Below are 19880 nucleotides of genomic sequence, written 5' to 3'. Positions count from 1 at the left end.
GCCCTGTCCTCCGCACGACGAAGAGACTCGACTATTGGCATCGTTCCGTCGGTTGTGAAATGAATCAAGGATTTCTTTTATTGAACATTAAGAAGAATGGCTAGTCGCATTATCGCGAACGGTGCACTGCGCGTGGGCGCGTGGGACAGCGCATTGCGACCTCCCCGTCCAGACTGTGCGCGCCGCGTGTCCGTGACAACCGTGAGATGGTGCAGAGACGCAAACGGCGTGATGGAAAGATGCGCTTGACCGTGGGGACCTGCCTGTAAACGTGGATTTATTTACCTATCACTGATAGAAATGACATTGCGTGTTTTATTGGGCGTGCGTTATGTTTCAATGCACCTGCGAGAGCCAGGCATTAGATTGCACACCGTTACGTTTTTATACATTTAACATGATTTTTTTCTTCAAATTCATTTTGCCTTTACACCTCAGTGCATTTTGCCCATGAACAATTGTGACTATTCAGTGGTTGCTGAAGGACATTTATTTTCCCAAACAAATTCAAATTATTCTAACATTAGGCTGTTTTCTGAACGGAGTCAACAGAACTGATGTCTGATCTGAACAGCAAACATTTGTGGAATGCTTGATGTAAAGATGAAGGAGACGTGTCGCATTTGTGGACGGGAACTCTGCGGGAACCAGCGCAGATGGATCTTCCACCCCACAGCTAAGCTCAACCTACAGGTGCTGCTCTCACATGCTCTGGGGACGGAGGTCCTGCGCGATGGCAGAGGAGAGTTCGCTTGTTCAAAATGCACTTTTATGTTGGATCGAATGTACCGCTTTGATACAGTGATTGCACGGGTGGAAGCTCTGTCTATTGAAAGGCTGCAACGACTTTTACAAGAAAAACACAGACTGAGGCAGTGCATTGGTGGGCTCTACAGAAAAACTAATTCTGCAGAGGCCACAGTGACTGTCGTTGCAGATAATGATGATGATGGGATTGTGGACATTTCAGGACTTACTCATGCTAAGTACTGCGCACTATTGCAAGAGGACTTGGTTTATTCTTTTTATGAATCCTGGGCTGAAGATGGAGACTGTCATCATCACCAGCCCTCACAGTGTCCACCCAGCTCTGGTTCAGAGGTCACCACCATAGGCTCACACCGCTGTTCATCAAGAAGGTGTCGAGGATGCTCTCATTTGCGGGTGGCAGATTCAGACTATGAGGCAGTCTGCAAAGTTCCCAGAAAACTGGCCCGGAGCATTTCCTGTGGACCCTCAACTCGATATTCAGCCAGTGTCGTTGGTGGCAACATAACAGTAGGTGGAGAAGACCAAGAAAAAAAAGACATGGAAGATACTGATGAACCGGCTTCGTCAGTAACTTTAGTGCCCAGCTCTCAAGCCCCATCTAGGACATCAGACAGTGATCGGACTCTGGCTGGACGGGCTAGCTCTAGCCCTTCTGTGACATCTTTAGAGCCAGCTGATGATAGCACTCAGCCAGCAGATGCACAACTGAGTGTCCCCCTGGACCAAGCAGATGAGCTGATATCTGACTCTCTCTTAGAGGAGCCCATGGAAACCACACACAGCCTCTCTCGGGCACTATCACTGCTGCAGACCTATGCTGTCCATAGACCAGTCCATAGCCACAAAGGAAGCAAACTCCCAGTCCTTGTCAAGCAGTGCGCTGGTTACAGGGACTTTCCGATCAGCTTAACAAGTTCTGTTTTAGGGATGTCTCCTAGCACTCCTGAGGCAGATAGTGAGCCCCACATGGCAACACCAGATCTCCCAGTAATAAGGCTGAATACAAATGCTGACCTGGATGTCGATCTTAGTAGTGTGGGGGAGTCATTGGAGGAGGAGTACAAAGAATACCCCCAACCACCTCCTCATCAGGTATAAATCAAACAGTAGAAATGTCTAAAGCAACTTTTAGCAAACAACCCTTTATACCCCTACAAGTAACAACATAGACATGAAAAACAGCTCTCGTTTGTTGTAGTACGTGTGCCTGTAATCATGGCTACTGACTGAAATGGGTCACGAGCAGGGGGGCCTTGCCTTGAGGCAAAGGGAGCTGTGCCATGTCTGTCCACCATTAGATTTATACAGTAACACAAAATACATCGAAACCTTCTAAGAGGAACAAACAAGGGATGTTTGGAAGTTGTTGTTTGGGATGTTGTTATTTATCTAAGAATGCTAACCACTCCTGGCTTTGCAAACCAACACAGGTGCAAGCATTTGTTATCAATATCTGTATCCTTGAAGATGACCCATGGAAGTTTAGGGAGAACGAGTTAATAAAGCAGACAGGAAATCAAGCCTATAAAGATGTTTATATTGTACTGTATTTTTTCTCTAATTTTAGAGTCTTGTAGAGGAGCAGCAGAGTCAACTAAACCAGTATGAGTGTGCAGCTGGGCAGTGTGTCAGTGAACTGCAGAAGGCCCAGCTCCAGGTTCAGTCTCTACAAGCCAAATTCCACGAGAGTGAGGCCAACAACATGGTATGCATTTGTCTGATTAGTGGGTTAAAACTACACACAAGGTCCTTCTTATAGCATTGTTAGGGCTGGCCTTGTACCGTGCTTCATCTTACAAGGGGACTGGGACTGCAATTTTGGTGACCTTTTGATTCCTGTTAGAATAGTATTTTCAGGTCAGACCAGGAACCATGAGATTACATGATGTATGACGTCTTATATTTCTGTAGAAACTGCAGGAGAAGCTCAATGAGATGGAGTGTGAGCTTCGTTTACTTCGTCAGTCATCTCAAAGCCAGGAACGAACTATTCAGGGCCTCAATGACTGCATCAACACCAAAGACAATGAGGTTTGTCTGTTTTTAATAATATCAATGTACTATGATGTTCATTTTATTAAATTATGTCTCTATGTAGGCCCAGGAGCTGTACCAGATGTTGGAAGGGCAGAATGCCACCCTTTGCAAATTGAAAGAAATGGTACAACGCAATCAGTTGAGCCAGAGCAAGGTATAGTTTATACCAACCATTCTTAGAACATCAGTGTTGAAAGTATAACCACCTTTGGTTTGTTCCTCTGCAGTCTCCAGAGGGCAGCACTGAGGCCCTGACAGTGGCCCAGCTGCAGGGTGAGCTGGTGGCTGTGCAGAGCTCACTGTTTTCCCTTGGTCTCGAATTGGAAGCCAGTCAGAGGAGTTTGAGACAGAGCCAGAGGCGAGAGGCTGATCTGCTCAAGTTCAAAGACAGACTCGATTCAGATCTACAGGAAGCTGTGCAGCACAGGGAGGTCACAGAAAAACATAACCAGGTTAGTAGGGTAGTCAATCTAAGAAAGAACAAACCATACATTATAATGTATATCTTATATGTTTAACTTATTATTTGTTAGAGTCTCCACTGCACCCTTCAAAAAACCTGCTCTGAGCTTCAAACTAAAGACGCTGCTCTGAAAGAGACTGAGGCAGAGAAGCACTGTGTGGTGCTGGAGAAAGAAAGGACTATTGCACAGCTCAAACAGTTTCTGAGAGATAAAGATGGGAAATTACAGGTGAATCTTTTCTTCTGTCAGTCAAATTCATTCTTAAATATATGCAAATCAATAACACGCTCTAAAATGCTCCCAATCAGGAATACTCTGAGATGTTGGAGTCCTTAGAAAGATGCAAACAGAGAGATGTTCTTGTGGAGAAGTTGAGGGAACGAATTAAAGAAAGAGATAAAGCACTTGAGGTAAAATACCAAATATATTACACTTTCCTAAACTAATATGTACTTTAAATTTAGAGGTTTTGTTAGAGCTAATACATTCTTTTCTTTTAGCACTCAATTGATGAGAAGTTCCATTGTCTCGAGGAGCATGAGAGCCAGGTGAGGAGCCTTCAGCTGGCTCTTAGGGAGAAGGAGCGTGACCTGGAGAGGCTCCGGTGCATCCTGTCCAATAATGAGGACACCATCACAGTATGTATATTACACTAGTTTAAAGTGAGCATACTCCTGAAAACCACTTACAAACTTGTGCTGTTTGTGTGTCAGAGTCTGGATTCTTTAGTGCGGAGTAAAGATTTGGAGCTGGAACAGGCAGCGGAAGCCTACAGGAACCTGCAATGGCTGAAGCAGCACAGTGAGGAGAAGGACATAAACACTCTAAGAGAGAGGGATGCCATAATCAGCCAGCTGCAAGTCGCCCTGCAAGCACACAGCCAGGAGACGCAGGTAATAGCAATAGTACTGTTTGTGTTGTCTCGGATGAGGCTATTTTTGAGGCCAATGCTGTTTCAGCGTGACATTATACAGGGTCAATACTTGACAACATCACAATGTGTGTTGTTTACAGGATTTGACAACAGCTCTTGTTGCCCGAGTTCAAACTGCCCCCAATGAGGTCATAGAGGAGTTAAAGGCTAGACTTTCTCTAAAAGAGAAGCTTTTCCAGGAGCTGCTCTCAGATCGCAGCCGCCAATCAAATGAACATCAGGCTCAAGTTCAGGACTTGCTCGACACCATCAGTTCCAAAGACCAGTATCTGCAGGTTTGTCCTATTTATAAGAAGAAGAGAAGATACTATATTTTGTGTGGTTCAGATAAAACTAATTTCCTGTTTTTACAGGACTATTCATACAGGATGTCATTGGTGATTACTGAGAGGACTGCTCAGTTGCATGAAATAGAGAAACAGTTGTCTTTAAGAGAACAGGAGCTTTGTAAACTTAAGCAAGACAAGGAGCTGGGAGGTGATGTAGAGAATCTTAGGAGTCTGCTCAAAGAGAAGGATTCTCTTATCAAGGTTTGAATACTTAGTTCACTAATAATGTCTTACCTCAGATGTAAATTATCCTGACAGCTATTTTTTTTATTTTTATCAGGAGCTAATTCAGAGCCAAGAGGAGGCACTGGAATCATCTACAAAAGAAACAGAGGCCAAAACCTCAGCTCTGCATGATGAGCTGCAGCTGCTGCTCAAGAAGGAGAGAGCAGCTCAGGTATGTTTTGTATTTGTACTTTTTACATTGTACAGTGTACTTTGCAGCGTTTCATTCACACCTGGCTCTATCCTCTCTGCAGGAGGAGGTCTCTGCTCTCCGAATATCATTGGAACATCAGCAGACCGCTCAACAGGGATCTGCCAAAAAATACTTTGGAGAATACCAGGTATTTTATATATATATATATATATATATATATATATATATATATATATATATATATATATATATATATATATATATATATATATATATATATATATATATATATATATATATATATATATATAATGATCTAAAACAAATAACATGATACATGTCTATGTTCATGTGCATAGTGTGTGTTAGATCAGCTCTTGTCAGAGTACAACAGTCTAAATGATGCCTTGAGGACCGAGAAGAGATTATACCAGAGTCTAAACCAAATTCATAACAGGACCGACAGGTAAAGGGGATGTTTTCTGTTGTGTTTGTGATGATTGAATTTCTATGTGGGTTGTTCATTATTGATTTTTTTATTTTTGCTAGCAGTGCAGACAAGATCCAGGCACTGCACACTGAACTGGACTCTGTCCAGGCGCTGCGTGGACAGTTGGAGGAGGTTCTAGCACGGACGCGTAACATGGCTTTAATGCTGGAAAGAGCTGCTAAAAGGCCAGCTGACATAGGAGGTGGGGATGAACAGGGTCCACTGTCTAAGCCCTCAAAGGGCTCTGTCACTTATAATGTGTGAATACAACACAGCACTGCTGAGACCGTGACTGGCACTTTTTATGTAAGATGCAGCTGCCTGTAGGTGGTGATGGTCTTAAATGGTCAGATAAATATAGACAGTAAACATGTTGAGATTATACTACTGTCATTCTACTGGCAGCTTCATCAGACTGCACAAACACTGCTCTCATTAACACTATGTTTAACCCTCATGATACGAAGTCCAACTCACCTTTATTTAAATGCTATTTATTAACTATATTTATACATGTGGTGTGAACATTTTATAGTAAGTAAAAAAAAAACTGCCTGCCTATTGCTTTGCAGTGTTCTGTATTTGCCATTTTGTTTTTCACTTGTGTGATTCTCATGGCCTTAGTGTGAAAAAGCTCATGCCTTTAAGTGAAATGTTTGTCCATTGTGTCATGTGATCAGTACCATGCTGTTGTTTTTATGGCCCCCAAAAAGAAAACAAAAATCTGAATATAAAGATTTCCATTTACACCTGCACATCAGCATCCCTGTACTTTTTAGATGTGCATTAGTTAGTATGCCTGACTACATACTGTCGTAACGGTGCGGATAGGACCAAAGGATGCAGACCAGAGCAGTTTTAACAGTGTTTATTTACAGCGGTGAAAATGCAGTCTTTAAACAGGTCACAAGAGCAGGTACAGGAACCGGGGAGCGGGAGACGGGTCAGGCGGGTGCGGTGCAGGTAGAGGCGGGCAGGACAGGACCAGGACGGGGATAGAAGCAGGTGCGGTACCAGGGCAGGCGGATCAGACGAAGACCAGAGCGGGGAGCGGGTGACAAACCAGAGACCAGGACCGGACAGGAGACGAGACGAGCAGGAGACGAGACGAGCAGGAGACGAGACGAGCAGGAGACGAGACGAGCAGGAGACAAGACGAGCTGGAAGCGATACCGGGACTGGAACGTGGCGGCCGGAGCTGGGCGAGTAGGGGCAGGAATCTGGAGGGTGCATAAATCCAAATGAGCATTTGCCGGAAAGTACCATATAACAAAGCTTAGCAAGAAACATTCACGTTTTACACGCGGACGGTCTGGCACCGAGTGTAGACTGCCAAGCCTTCTTGTACTCAGCAGCAGGTGGTGGTGATTAGGCTGATGCACCCCAGGTGTGCACGGGAGGAGTCAGGCACTCCACCCAGCTCCAGACACACAGGTAGGGGAGGGGGAGAGAGCACGGGAGGACAGGGAAAACTGACATCATGACAGTACCCCCCCCCTAAGGTCCACCTCCTGGTGGACCCCCAGGCTTGTCAGGATGAGCGCGGTGGAAGTCTCTCACCATGTCGGGGTCCAGAATGCGTGCCCTGGGCACCCAGGATCGCTCCTCCGGACCGTAACCCTCCCAATCGACGAGGTACTGGAGGCCCCTACCACGGCGACGAACGTCAATCAGGCGGCGGACGGTGAACGCCGGGTGGCCGTCAATGACTCGGGCGGGCGGTGGGGGATCGGCCGGAGGGCACAGGTCGCTGGTCCGGACTGGTTTAACCTGGGAGACGTGAAAGGTCGGATGAATCCGGAGAGACGGGGGTAACTGGAGGCGCACCGCCGATGGATTTATGATCCTCATGATCTTAAACGGTCCCAGGAATCGGGGGGACAGCTTACGGGAGTCCGTCTTCAGCGGGACCGTCTTGGCGGAGAGCCAAACCATCTGGCCAGGTTGGTATACGGGCGCCGGGACACGGTGGCGATCGGCCGTCGCCTTAGTGCGCGCTCCAGCCCGAAGAAGGGCCGCCCTGGCCTTCTTCCAGATCCGGCGACAGCGCTGGAGATGGCGCTGAACAGACGGGACGGCGAGGTCCCTCTCCTCCGTGGGAAAGAGAGGGGGTTGATATCCCAGCGATGCCTCGAAGGGGGACATACCAGTGGCGGAACTCACGAGGGAGTTGTGAGCGTACTCTATCCAGGGTAGGTGAGTACTCCAGGTCGCGGGGTTGGCGGAGGCTGTGCACCGTAGGGCCGACTCCAGGTCTTGGTTGGCCCGCTCCGTCTGCCCATTAGATTGTGGATGGAACCCGGACGTGAGGCTAACCGTGGCCCCCAAACTGTCGCAGAAAGACCGCCATACCTGAGAGGTGAATTGGGTCCCTCTGTCGGACACGATGTCCACCGGGATGCCGTGGAGTCGGAAGACATGACTGGTCAGCTGGTCGGCAGTTTCTTTGGCTGTGGGGAGCTTAGGCAGGGCAACGAAATGGGCGGCCTTGGAGAAGCGGTCCACAATGGTGAGAACCACCGTGTTCCCCTGGGAAGGGGGAAGGCCCGTCACGAAGTCCAAGGCGATGTGGGACCAAGGGCGACGAGGAACTGGGAGAGGATGCAAGAGACCAGAAGGGGGTGAGTGGGAGGCCTTGGCCCGAGCACATACCTGGCAGGCGGCGACATAAGCCCGGGTGTCTGTGTCCATCGTGGGCCACCAGAAGCGTCTCCTGAGGAGGGAGAGAGAGCGACCGGCACCAGGATGGCAGGCGAAACGGGAGGCATGGACCCACTGGAGCACCTGAGACCGGACAGAATCGGGAACAAACAGTTTATCTGGAGGGCCGTTACCTGGGTCGGGGTCGTTGGTCTGGGCCTCTCGGACGGTGTCCTCGATATCCCAATGGACCGCGGCCACCACACACGAGGAGGGGATAATTGTTTCTGCGGTGACCGGGCTATCCTCCAGGGCGAACTGGCGGGAGAGGGCATCTGGTTTGACGTTCCGAGATCCGGGGCGGTAGGTGAGGAGAAAGTTGAAGCGGCTGAAGAAGAGGGACCAACGAGCTTGACGGGGATTGAGGCGCCTGGCGGACTGGATGTACTCCAAGTTTTTATGGTCGGTCCAGACGATGAATGGTTGCTCCGCCCCTTCGAGCCAGTGGCGCCACTCCTCCAAGGCCAGCTTTACGGCAAGGAGCTCCCGATCCCCCACATCATAATTGACCTCGGCCGAGGACAATCGCCGGGAAAAGAAGGCGCAGGGACAGAGGCGGTTGTGGGGGTCGAACCTCTGCGAAAGCACGGCCCCCACTCCCGAGTCGGAGGCGTCGACCTCCACGATGAATTGCCGTGAAGGGTCGGGCTGGTGCAGGATGGGAGCGGAGGTAAATAGTCTCTTAAGCTTCTCGAAGGCTGTCTGCGCCTCAGGAGACCAGGCAAACGGCAAAGCAGGAGAGGTGAGTTTAGTTAAGGGCGAGATAACCCTACTAAAATCCCGGATGAAACGTCTATAAAAATTGGCAAAGCCGATAAATCTCTGGAGCTGTCTCCGGCTGGTAGGAACGGGCCACTCAGTGACAGCCTGGATCTTTTCAGGGTCAGCTCTTACTTGGCCCCGCCCCACAATGAAGCCCAAAAAGCTGACCTCCTCTGCGTGAAACTCGCATTTCTCAGCTTTCACGAACAGTTTATTCTCGAGGAGGCGCTGGAGAACCTGGCGAACGTGCTGATGATGCTCCTGGGGGGACCGCGAGAAAATCAAGATGTCATCCAAGTAAACAAAGACGAATCGGTTAAGGAAATCACGGAGCACATCGTTGATGAGGGCTTGGAATACGGCAGGGGCGTTGGTGAGACCGAAGGGCATAACCAAGTATTCGAAATGTCCCAGGGGTGTCTTGAAGGCCGTCTTCCATTCGTCTCCCTCCCTGATGCGCACCAGGTGGTACGCATTCCGCAAATCCAACTTTGAGAAGATGGTCGCACCGTGGAGGGGCGTAAATGCCGAGTCCAGTAAGGGAAGCGGGTATTTATTCTTTACGGTTATATTGTTCAGACCCCGGTAATCAATGCAAGGCCGCAGGGATTTGTCCTTCTTAGCCACAAAGAAGAACCCCGCTCCCACGGGTGAAGTGGACGGACGGATGATTCCGGCAGCCAGGGACCCACGGATATAGTCCTCCATTGACTCGCGTTCAGGTTTAGACAGGTTATATAGCCTGCTAGATGGTAGTGGGGCACCCGGCAGGAGGTCAATGGCGCAGTCATATGGACGGTGGGGCGGTAAAGAGAGGGCCTTGCTCTTGCTAAAAACCTCCCCCAGGTCGTGATATTCAGCAGGCACCGAGGACAGATTGGGGGTGTCTGGGGACGGATCAGCGACAGGAACGGACCTCCCGGCCGGAGGGAGGGCGGACCGAAGGCACTTGGCGTGGCAATCGGGACTCCAGCCCGAAACTCCGCCCCTGGCCCAATCGAAAACAGGGTTGTGGGCGCGTAGCCAGGGGTAACCAAGGACCAGAGGAGAAGCGGAGGAGGACAGGACATGAAACTGACGGTTCTCTTGGTGGTTGCCGGACAGAATCACGGTGACAGGTTCTGTGATGTGAGTGATGTGCCCCAGAAAACGTCCATTGAGCCCCTGGGCATTTAAGGGGCGTTCGAGGGGCTCCAGGTAGACCCCGAGCTGCTCCGCGACTTGGGCATCAATAAAGTCCCTCTCAGCCCCGGAGTCGATAAGGGCGGAAACGCATAAGGTCTCTGTGCGAACGCACAGGGTGGCGCTGAGCCGCAGTCTATTAGAAGAGTCCAGGATGTGTTGCTCGCCCACCAGTACTCCCAGTGCTACTGGTGGGCCCCCCCTTTTGGCCGAACTGGGCAAGTGACCACATAATGTCCGCGCTCACCGCAGTAGAGGCAAGCCCCGGCCAGACGACGCCTCCGTTGACGCTCCTCGGTCGACACAAGGGTCCTGTCGAGTTGCATGGGCTCATCCGGCGGGGGCGGGGCAGCGCGTGGCTCCGGCGGGACCGGTGACCGGCGTCTCTCTCGGCGACGAGCCCGTAGGCGGTTGTCTATACGGTGAGTGAGGGAGATGAGGGTCCGCAGGTCGGGGGGTTCGTCCCGGGAAACCAATTCATCTTTCAAAGTCTCGTTCAGGCCCCGCACAAACACAGCCCGCAGCGCGCTGTCCGTCCAGTCCAGCTCCGCCGCATGTGTCCAGAATTCAATGGAATAATCCGCTACCGTCCTGGAGCCCTGGCTGAGAGTCAATAACCGGGAGGCAGCATTGTCCTGGTAGTGCGGGTGGTCAAACACCAGCTTAAACGTGGACACAAATTCATTAAAATCCAGGCTATCCACAGACGTCTTCATTAGGCGCGCCTCTGCCCACTGGAGAGCTCTGCCCCGGAGTAATCCACATATATATCGGATCTTGGTGGCCCCCGAGCTGAAACGAGAAGGGCATTGCTGGAACATGAACTCGCACTGGAACAGGAATCCGCGACAGAGGTGAGGTTGTCCAGCATACGGCTCCGGATCCGTGCCTCTCGGCTCCGGGAGGCATGGTGGCGCTCCAGCTGCAGCAGGCGGGGTGACGAGGAGCGCGGCCACCTGGTGGTTAAGCTGTGCCACCTGCTGGGACAATGTCTGATTTAGCTCCAATAGAGTTCGAATGGATTGTTCGTGCTGACCCAGCACCGCCTCGGGGTGAGAGTGCGTGAGGCGGCGCATCTGGTCCGGATCTGAGCCTGCTTGGTCCATAGTGGCCAGACCGTTCTGTCGTAACGGTGCGGATAGGACCAAAGGATGCAGACCAGAGCAGTTTTAACAGTGTTTATTTACAGCGGTGAAAATGCAGTCTTTAAACAGGTCACAAGAGCAGGTACAGGAACCGGGGAGCGGGAGACGGGTCAGGCGGGTGCGGTGCAGGTAGAGGCGGGCAGGACAGGACCAGGACGGGGATAGAAGCAGGTGCGGTACCAGGGCAGGCGGATCAGACGAAGACCAGAGCGGGGAGCGGGTGACAAACCAGAGACCAGGACCGGACAGGAGACGAGACGAGCAGGAGACGAGACGAGCAGGAGACGAGACGAGCAGGAGACGAGACGAGCAGGAGACAAGACGAGCTGGAAGCGATACCGGGACTGGAACGTGGCGGCCGGAGCTGGGCGAGTAGGGGCAGGAATCTGGAGGGTGCATAAATCCAAATGAGCATTTGCCGGAAAGTACCATATAACAAAGCTTAGCAAGAAACATTCACGTTTTACACGCGGACGGTCTGGCACCGAGTGTAGACTGCCAAGCCTTCTTGTACTCAGCAGCAGGTGGTGGTGATTAGGCTGATGCACCCCAGGTGTGCACGGGAGGAGTCAGGCACTCCACCCAGCTCCAGACACACAGGTAGGGGAGGGGGAGAGAGCACGGGAGGACAGGGAAAACTGACATCATGACACATACACAAATGTATCTGTTTCATCAGTCAACCATTAGTTTCATCAACCAACCTGTCCCTTTGGTCTTTATTACAAAAACAGAAATACCAGTTATAACTCTTAATCGTTAAAACATTTACTCTCTGTAGGCATTGTTCTTGTTCTTTTTAATCTATAAGGTGGAATCCTTGACAATCTTTGTACAACAAATGCAACTGCAATAAACATATTGGGGTTGTGACAAAAGCACTGTTTTTCATGACTTTACTTGTGTTTGAACATGAATCCCCTCCCCAGAGCCCAAATAACAATATATATTATACACTGTCACTGCATAAAAGCTAAGAACAAATATGTACACTATCTAACATACTTGTATAATCGAGACCCGTTATCTTTTTTAAATAAGCTGTCCTCATGCATGAAACTGTGGCATGGTTTTCATGTTTGCATGGCTATTTTTCTGTCCAACACAAGAAGCACCAAATGAAAGCCCTTGACTACCCTCTTACATAAATACAGCACAGCACAAAAAAGACTGTGCTCATTATATTCTGTTACAGATCCACTCATAGCTTATCTTTATAGGATGAATACATTATTGCCCAACAGTCAAACTATTCTATCTATTCCATCTTTCACAAAAATAAATAAATCAAAAGATAACTGCTTCGACTTACCCAGAGATACTATGGCAGATAACATTATCTAGGGCTGTTATGTAACTGTTTGCCTTTGAAATTCCTACTCCTCAGTTTGTTCTCAGCTGCAGTTTTCTCCTACATTCAGTTACTTAACTCGATTCACAGTAACTGTAGAACACTGTCTGAAGAGTACATTGTCTCCTGTTCAAAGTGAGCCTAAATACTATATATAAAAAAAGTTTTCTTTGGTTTAAATGTATTTGGCTTCTGTTAAGTGTATGACATAACATTTCCCTTCTGTCCCATGACTTCACTGTGAGTCTGGGAGAGACGGAAAAATGTTACAGCCGAGGCACAGCTCACACATTCAACTGTCTATGATAGAACAACTAATAACTGAAAAATAATGATTGGTTATTTTTGTTTGGTTATTTTTAGAGCTCATCTCAGTCGTAGAGAAAGACTTTGATGATGACTGCAGCAGTGAGGAGTTTTCTGACAGCATAGAAGAGGAGGACTGTAAAGTAACAGTGCACAGTTTTACATCCATCCAGGTAATTTAATGATTCAAACTATTATATTACACTGATTTTCAGCTTCAGATTCCTACAATTAGTTTGTCTTTTTAGGCTTCTGAGATACAACAGCTTGAAGAAGAAAGGACAACACTTGAAGCTGAACTTGAAGAAATCCAGTTACAGCTGGAGAGAGATGGGTTTACTTCATTTGCCCATATGAGGTATTTGTCCCATCACACTGTATTAAGTTTGCCTTATGCATCTTTGTTAATATAAATATACAATAAAGCTATTAGCTATATATTCTGAATGTATTCATTTTAAATAAAAAATCTAGAAAGTTTTTTTTTTTTTTTTTTGGAGAACGTCTGAATTGGTTTCTTGACTAATACTAATTTACTTAAACTCTTTTCACAGTTTTTAACATGCAACTTTTTTTTTCAGGAGCACTTTAAGGAAGCTGCAGCAGGAAAATTTAGCTCTTAAAGAAAGCCATAACCAGACTAATGTAGAGCAGTGTTTGAGTGACCAGGAAACTGAAGATGAGCTGGAGACAGAGGGGGAAGAGGACAAGGAGAGTGATGAAGAGGAGGAATCTCCTTTTGCCAGTGATCAGCATCAAAAGAGACCTATTCTATCTTCCTATAAGGGCAATGTTGTTGTAAGTTGCAACACATTATTTTAGTTACTTAAATATTTATAATTCTGAAACATCATATTCCAATGAACTGTCTTAGGGGGTGGGACCTCCCAGTAAGACCCCAGAGTGCTGGCAGGACATAGAGGAGGGTCTGAGGGAACAGGCATCCCGTCTGCGCTCTGATCTGGCTCTGAGCTGTCAGGAGAACAGAGAACTGCAGGAGAGACTGATGGTGTCTGAGGCCACAGTCCATGCTCAGGCTGAACAGATGAAAGACTACAGAGATCTGCTGAGTGAGTCTTCATCAACCACAAGATGCCTGCACATCCACTCATCATACCTACACATACATGCACTAACTGTGATGTTTCTATAGCAGAGACATCCATCAAACAGGCCAGTAAGCACGTGCAAGTGGATCTGCAAGACCTGGGATATGAGACCTGTGGTCGTAGTGAAAACGAAGCAGAGCGAGAGGATGCTAGTAGTCCAGGTACAATACAAATAATATACAATTATACCAATTTTATATCCTGATATTAATTTTGTCATCTTTATCCTTTCCCTTCAGAGTTTGATGACCTAGAGATGTGCACTGCACTGTCACAGCATCAAGATTATGAGGGTGAAGGCAGAGGCTGGTATGCTGGTAACACTGGTGACCCAGAGCCCTTTAAAACAAGAGGAGATCCCAGCTCCCTTCAACATCTGGTCCAAGATCTGCGTTCTCAGCTCACACATTGTCACAAAGTGATTCGTGGACTACAAATGAGAGTACGCTCTTTGTCAGCCACCAGTGATTATGCCTCCAGCCTTGAGAGAACCCCACGAAAGGTATTTGTCATTTTTTCTGCTTTTAGCACAGAATGTACCTTTAATTACCACTGATCATATGTCTTTTAGGTAAACTGGGCGTTGGCTAAATCCCCTGCACCAAGTGGTGTGGAAGAGGATGAAGGGTGGATGTCCGATCCTCAAGGAACGCTCTCAGGGTCCAGCCGCAACAAAGCACTTCAAGAACTCATGGAAAGAGTAGCATCTTTGGAAACCCAACTGAGAAACTCCAGGAAGGACAGCAAGGAACAATCAGAAGAGACAAAATGTGCCACATGGCCTGGGTAAATGCAATACAAAAAATGATGTCATAAAATATATATGGCATAGTGCATATCAGTGATTTCTTAAATCAATGCCTGTGTTTTTGCAGGAAGTACAATTCTTTGATTCAGGCACAAGCACGTGAACTGTCCCATCTGAGGCAGAGGATTAGGGAAGGCCAAGGAGTCTGCCATATACTCAGCCAACACCTGGGAGACACCACAAAGGTCCCTATATGCTCATTTGTGAAATGTAAGGAAATTACAACCTCCTAATTTGAATTTTTCCTTTATTAACAGACTTTTGAAGAGCTACTTCGTTCCAATGACATTGATTACTATATGGGCCAAAGTTTCAGAGAGCAGCTGGCCCAAAGCACTGCTCTGGCTCAAAGAGTTGTTTCAAAGATTAGCGGAAGTAAGAAAGAGCCTTGTGAAATTACACTGCAATTAATTCTATACAAGAATGACTGTTGTACATTGATTCTTCATTGTGCTTTTAGGAGACTGCACTGAGAGCTGTGATGATAAGACAGCTACACTTCTTGCCTTAAGGTGAGTTCTATACATTTTTAGGATATCTTGTTATCACATATAAAGCTATGATTTTGCAACAGGCTATTGTAAATTACAGTGGAGTCATTTAGGAAAGTGTACCTTGACTCTGTATTCTTTACAATAATCAGACCAAGTATATACATTACTTATATACAACCTATAAAACACTGGAATATGTTATTTGAGCATATTGTTTTTTTGAGTCAGTCCTTACATTGGGCAAGTGCTTACTTGTCATGTGACATACTGCTACACGTTTGTAGCCTTCCACATGGCTTCCTGCAGTGCCCAGGGGACAGAGGGATTGCCAATAATCCATTTCCAGGCCACAGCTTGAATCCTTTACTGTTAAGACTCTTGAGGTGAACGCACTACTGCAGGTGCGCACCAGTTTGGCTTAAGAGGCTCAGCGAGTGAGTGTAGGAGCAGCCTCTGTCAGCCTGTTTACAAGACAATAGTATTCAAATTTTTGTAGATATTCATTCATTTTTGTGGAATTTTTGCTTTGGATTAAACAGTACATGGCTCCTTTGTGGAAAATGATGATTTCAAAGAGCAGCCCAATCTACAGAGATTCTTTATGGTCTTTTTCAATGAATTCAAGTCGAAGCCAAATGAGACAAGCAGCTCTGTTAAAATTTATGTTGGAGAAAGACCGGGAATTAATGCTTCAGAAACTGAAACAGTAAGATGCACTGTGACCACATCAGAATTGGTTTCAATAACTCTTTTTACTGTCTTTATATGTGTCTTGTGTTGTGTACATATGTGTAGCTTTAGTACTAAGTAATTATTTGTTTTATACTAAAACAATTTTATCTTTTCCCATATAGACTAAGTAAGGAGCTTCAGCAGAAAGATAAAATCATTGAGTCACTCCACTCCAAGCTCCAGCACCGTGCAGAAACTCCTTCTAGTTGTCATGCCCTTTCTGAAACCACCGACCAATCAGACCGGACATCTTTGGTGTCGGACGAGTTCCAAGGCACTGAAGACTTGGACTTGTGCTCAGAGGCAGATAGGCCAGAGTATCCAGGGGAGCACAGCCTGCAGCCAGGACGATTTGGATCAGAACAGAGAGGTACGGATGACGTTTACATGTTTTTCTCTGACATTTTTCTTTTGTTTACTTCACAAACCATTCCCCTCTTGTAGTCTTCCTATCCCCTTATTCACATCGCCCACTCAAGTCTTCCAGCAGCTGTCCCAACATGCTTAGCTCTGCTCCTTTTGCTGGAGGTATGGTCCGTATACGTGGTTAAGGCGTGACAGCAGTAGCAAAAGCATTCACTTTTGTATTGTCTGCCTCTCACCATCATTATCATTCTCCTCCAGCCCCATTGCCCCAGCCCTCCTTTCCTTTTCCCTATGGCATTGATGTTTGGGGTAAGGAGCTCTCCCCTGCCCCTCAACCCAGAGCTTTGTCTGCTAATGCTGTTCGGCCTGAGCTGGACATACTATATGAGAAGAACAGGGGTAAGGGACAAGGAGTGGTGTTAATAGAGTTTTATATAACCTGTTTGATTTTACTTTTGTATGTGTCTGTACAGGTTCATTTTCATCAGGAGACCACAACCAACTAAACATTCTCAACCACAGCCAGCTATCCCATCATGCCTTTCAACAATACCAATTAGGAATCCCGGAAGACTATTCACTGAAGTCAGACTCTGGTTTAGTAACAGCAGGGCCTTTATGGGACATGGAGAGTAAGGCTCCACCAACTCTAAGCTACTCTGGATTAACAGAACATCCTGGTAACAGTCTAGCAGGTAACAGGTGTTCTTTATTGTAGTGAGATGCTTATTAATTCTGACCAATTATATACAATGGCCTTTAATACATACATTTTTTCAGGGATGCACTTGATAGAGGAGCACTTACAGGAAGTGAAGTGTCTACGTCAGCGTTTAGAAGAATCCATTCGAACAAATGAGAGACTGCGTCAGCAACTGGAGGAGAGGCTGGCAAGCACCGGGCGTGAAGGAGGTATTGTTGATATATTTATCAAGAACCATAAAGTATGGTCGTTAGTAAATAACGTAAATATTACTGTTTTTAAGGAGCACCTACAAACATCTACATTCAAGGGCTTGATACAGTTACGCAACTGTCCAATGAGATTAGAGTCCTTAAAGAGGAGAATCAGGGCCTACAGTCACGTCTCCAGACAAGCACAGGTAATTCAACTAAAACCAAGGGAAGGTCTCCACATGAAGTGTGTTGAGGACACTGTAATTTAGTTAGAGGATAGATTTGACATCTTTTACTGGGTATGTTCTCAGGTGAAGAGGTGGGACAGTTGCGGGATGCAGTATTCACAGCACGTGCTCGCCTTAAACAAGCAGAATTGGAGGCAGAGCAGTGGAAAGAGGAGCTGAGGCGTCTACAGATACATAGTCAAGAACAGGGACAACAGCTCAATGTATTAAGGCAGGAGCGACAGATGACCCAAGAGCAAAGCAACAGGTTAGTTTGTATGAACTACACAACAGAATTTTAAATGCTTTTTACCTTAAATTGGCCCGCTTTGACTTTGTTCACTATTTTCAGGCTTCAGCATGACGTGTCTCTTCTGCAGCAGCAGCTGTGTGAAAGCAGGGACCTCATCCACTCCCTGCAGGGTGAACTGCAGGTGTATGACCAAGTGTGTGCTAGAACAAGGACAAGCAAAGGTCATTTTTGTTTCTGTCAAATACATAACATAAATGGCACCCTCTGGTGGAAATTAAAATTATACTTTCTGTATACAGGTTTCTTGTCTGAGCTTCCCATCCTGCCAGTGGAGCTTGCGGAGCTCCTAGGGGAAGTGAGGAGTCTCCGTGCCCAACTGCAGAACAGCATCCAGGAGAACAGCACCCTCAAACAGCTGGAGCAGAAACTGGGCTCACCCAGGACCTTGTGTGCCCTCACTGCCAGCCCACAGAGAGAAAGCTTCTACAAACGCCAGCTTCTGCATGGTGAGACACGATACGTCCTCACCACTGCAAATAGTATAAGACTAACTTTGTGGTACTTCAGAATGCAGTGTGCTACTCTGAGTGTGCGTGTGTGTGCTCTACAGACCCCGCTCCGTCTCCACCTGTCAGGGACATTGGTCTGTTTAACTGTGGCTCCCCCGGTCCGCCCTACTCAGATCTGGAAGATTGCCATAGCACTGCGAATGGTGTGATTCTTAATTGCACTGCATGTAGCTTGACTCATACATTGTTAAATTAACTAAAATACCATAAATAATTGCTAGAATTGCTATAATGCTATAATTAACCATTACCTGTAATTCTCTGACCAATAGACACATTTGACCCTCATGCTGAGTTGGAGGGAGAGGCCCCTGATGGATCCTTTGCAAACCGTAACGGTCGTCATGTCATTGGGCATGTGGATGACTTTAGTGCCCTGCAGCAGCAGATTCTGGAGGGCTGCAGTCTTGTCCAGCAGATAGATGCTACACTACAATCATGCCAGGGTTCATCACTGAAAGAAAACTATACGCAGGGCTGTAAAAATGTAGGAAACAATACTATTTTCAACATTATTTAAAAAAATAAATGATATCTATTATGAAAAATGTTAAACCATATCCTCTGCAGGTCCTGGACGATAGTTGCATTAAAATGTTAATTGCCAACACCAAAACACTGAGGCAAATCTTTGAGGAGGCCATGTCTCTGCTGAAGATGTTTTGGAGAGCAGCTCTGCCCAGCACTGATGCCTCAATACAGAGCCTTAAGAAGGTAAGTGAAATGCGATGATGTGTTAATTGTCTGTTAGAAATATGGAGTTAACTTTTTTTGCTGCGTTGATTCAGGAGCAGTGCCTTCAGGAGGAGATTCTGTCGCTCAAACTGCGCGTGTCGGAGCAAGAAGAGGTGCTCAAAGGGACAATTCAAAGACTGAGAAGCACCAGCCGTACAAAGGAAAGTATGGAGCACTTCATCGTCAGTCAGTGTAAGTTCACTCGTCCTCAAGCAGAATATAGATTAAAATCTTTATAAAATGACGCAACATTATTTCTTTTAGTGTCAAGAACTCGAGATGTGCTAAAGAAAGCCAGGACAAATTTGGAGGTAAATAATAACAGATTTGATATTGTTTTCATGGTTGTGTAGTTGAATGTTTTCGACTGTAGCTCTGTGAACCCATGTCTGTCCTTTCTCACCATAAATTGTCTTTCTTAAACACCCAGAAGAACGAGTTGAAACTGTCCTCTCTTAGCTCCTCCTCCTCTCCTTACACTGGTAACTGTTTTGCATCTCGTGTCTTGTGAGTGTGGTAATTGTTCCAACGGCTGCTGATTCTCATTCATAAAGCGGAGGGCAATCTGTGTTGTCCTTTCACTTATTATAAACCTGCTTTTTCTAACCATGCTAGATTCACTGCTTTACCATGCCATCATATTTGTTTTGTTTCCAGGAACTGTTAGAAAGTCTACTATCAATCAACAACAATAATAATAACATTTATAAGCTGTGTGGATGAATATGTTGTTGTGTTTTTTTTAGCTTGGGAGATAGCTAAAGACAATAAAATGGCCATCTAGAGACAATAAATGCCTCCTATTGAAATTGGATAGTGTTTTAAAGCTCTGCCTATTCA

The 19880-nt window shown here is 46.8% G+C and overlaps 1 protein-coding gene across 3 annotated transcripts in view; it reads left to right on the top strand.

Annotated features, from left to right (window-relative positions):
• wu:fj49a02 (myomegalin) overlaps window positions 1–19880 on the top strand; it is a 34422-nt gene that overhangs the window by 12001 nt on the left and 2541 nt on the right. Inside the window, exons 10-47 of one of the 3 annotated variants that reach the window (XM_055228685.1) lie at window positions 2339–2476; window positions 2683–2802; window positions 2870–2962; window positions 3036–3260; window positions 3342–3500; window positions 3581–3682; window positions 3773–3910; window positions 3986–4165; window positions 4287–4481; window positions 4560–4736; window positions 4816–4932; window positions 5015–5101; window positions 5274–5380; window positions 5464–5606; window positions 12908–13023; window positions 13099–13208; window positions 13432–13648; window positions 13725–13920; window positions 14004–14120; window positions 14199–14461; window positions 14531–14745; window positions 14835–14952; window positions 15025–15142; window positions 15228–15279; window positions 16116–16363; window positions 16438–16521; window positions 16618–16758; window positions 16833–17054; window positions 17140–17271; window positions 17346–17462; window positions 17568–17751; window positions 17836–17957; window positions 18036–18242; window positions 18578–18792; window positions 18876–19019; window positions 19094–19232; window positions 19305–19351; window positions 19471–19522. In XM_055228685.1, the coding sequence (XP_055084660.1) occupies window positions 2339–2476; window positions 2683–2802; window positions 2870–2962; window positions 3036–3260; window positions 3342–3500; window positions 3581–3682; window positions 3773–3910; window positions 3986–4165; window positions 4287–4481; window positions 4560–4736; window positions 4816–4932; window positions 5015–5101; window positions 5274–5380; window positions 5464–5606; window positions 12908–13023; window positions 13099–13208; window positions 13432–13648; window positions 13725–13920; window positions 14004–14120; window positions 14199–14461; window positions 14531–14745; window positions 14835–14952; window positions 15025–15142; window positions 15228–15279; window positions 16116–16363; window positions 16438–16521; window positions 16618–16758; window positions 16833–17054; window positions 17140–17271; window positions 17346–17462; window positions 17568–17751; window positions 17836–17957; window positions 18036–18242; window positions 18578–18792; window positions 18876–19019; window positions 19094–19232; window positions 19305–19351; window positions 19471–19522 (5557 nt within the window). The remainder of the gene's footprint in view (window positions 1–2338; window positions 2477–2682; window positions 2803–2869; window positions 2963–3035; window positions 3261–3341; window positions 3501–3580; window positions 3683–3772; window positions 3911–3985; window positions 4166–4286; window positions 4482–4559; window positions 4737–4815; window positions 4933–5014; window positions 5102–5273; window positions 5381–5463; window positions 5607–12907; window positions 13024–13098; window positions 13209–13431; window positions 13649–13724; window positions 13921–14003; window positions 14121–14198; window positions 14462–14530; window positions 14746–14834; window positions 14953–15024; window positions 15143–15227; window positions 15280–16115; window positions 16364–16437; window positions 16522–16617; window positions 16759–16832; window positions 17055–17139; window positions 17272–17345; window positions 17463–17567; window positions 17752–17835; window positions 17958–18035; window positions 18243–18577; window positions 18793–18875; window positions 19020–19093; window positions 19233–19304; window positions 19352–19470; window positions 19523–19880) is intronic. The other 2 variants (XM_055228687.1, XM_055228686.1) reach the window with 2 other exon arrangements.

Source organism: Periophthalmus magnuspinnatus, chromosome 17 (assembly GCF_009829125.3).
Source record: "Periophthalmus magnuspinnatus isolate fPerMag1 chromosome 17, fPerMag1.2.pri, whole genome shotgun sequence".
Taxonomy (NCBI): domain Eukaryota; kingdom Metazoa; phylum Chordata; class Actinopteri; order Gobiiformes; family Gobiidae; genus Periophthalmus; species Periophthalmus magnuspinnatus.
The sequence above is the reverse complement of the archived record's forward strand: the minus strand, read 5'-3'. Positions and strand labels throughout refer to the sequence as shown.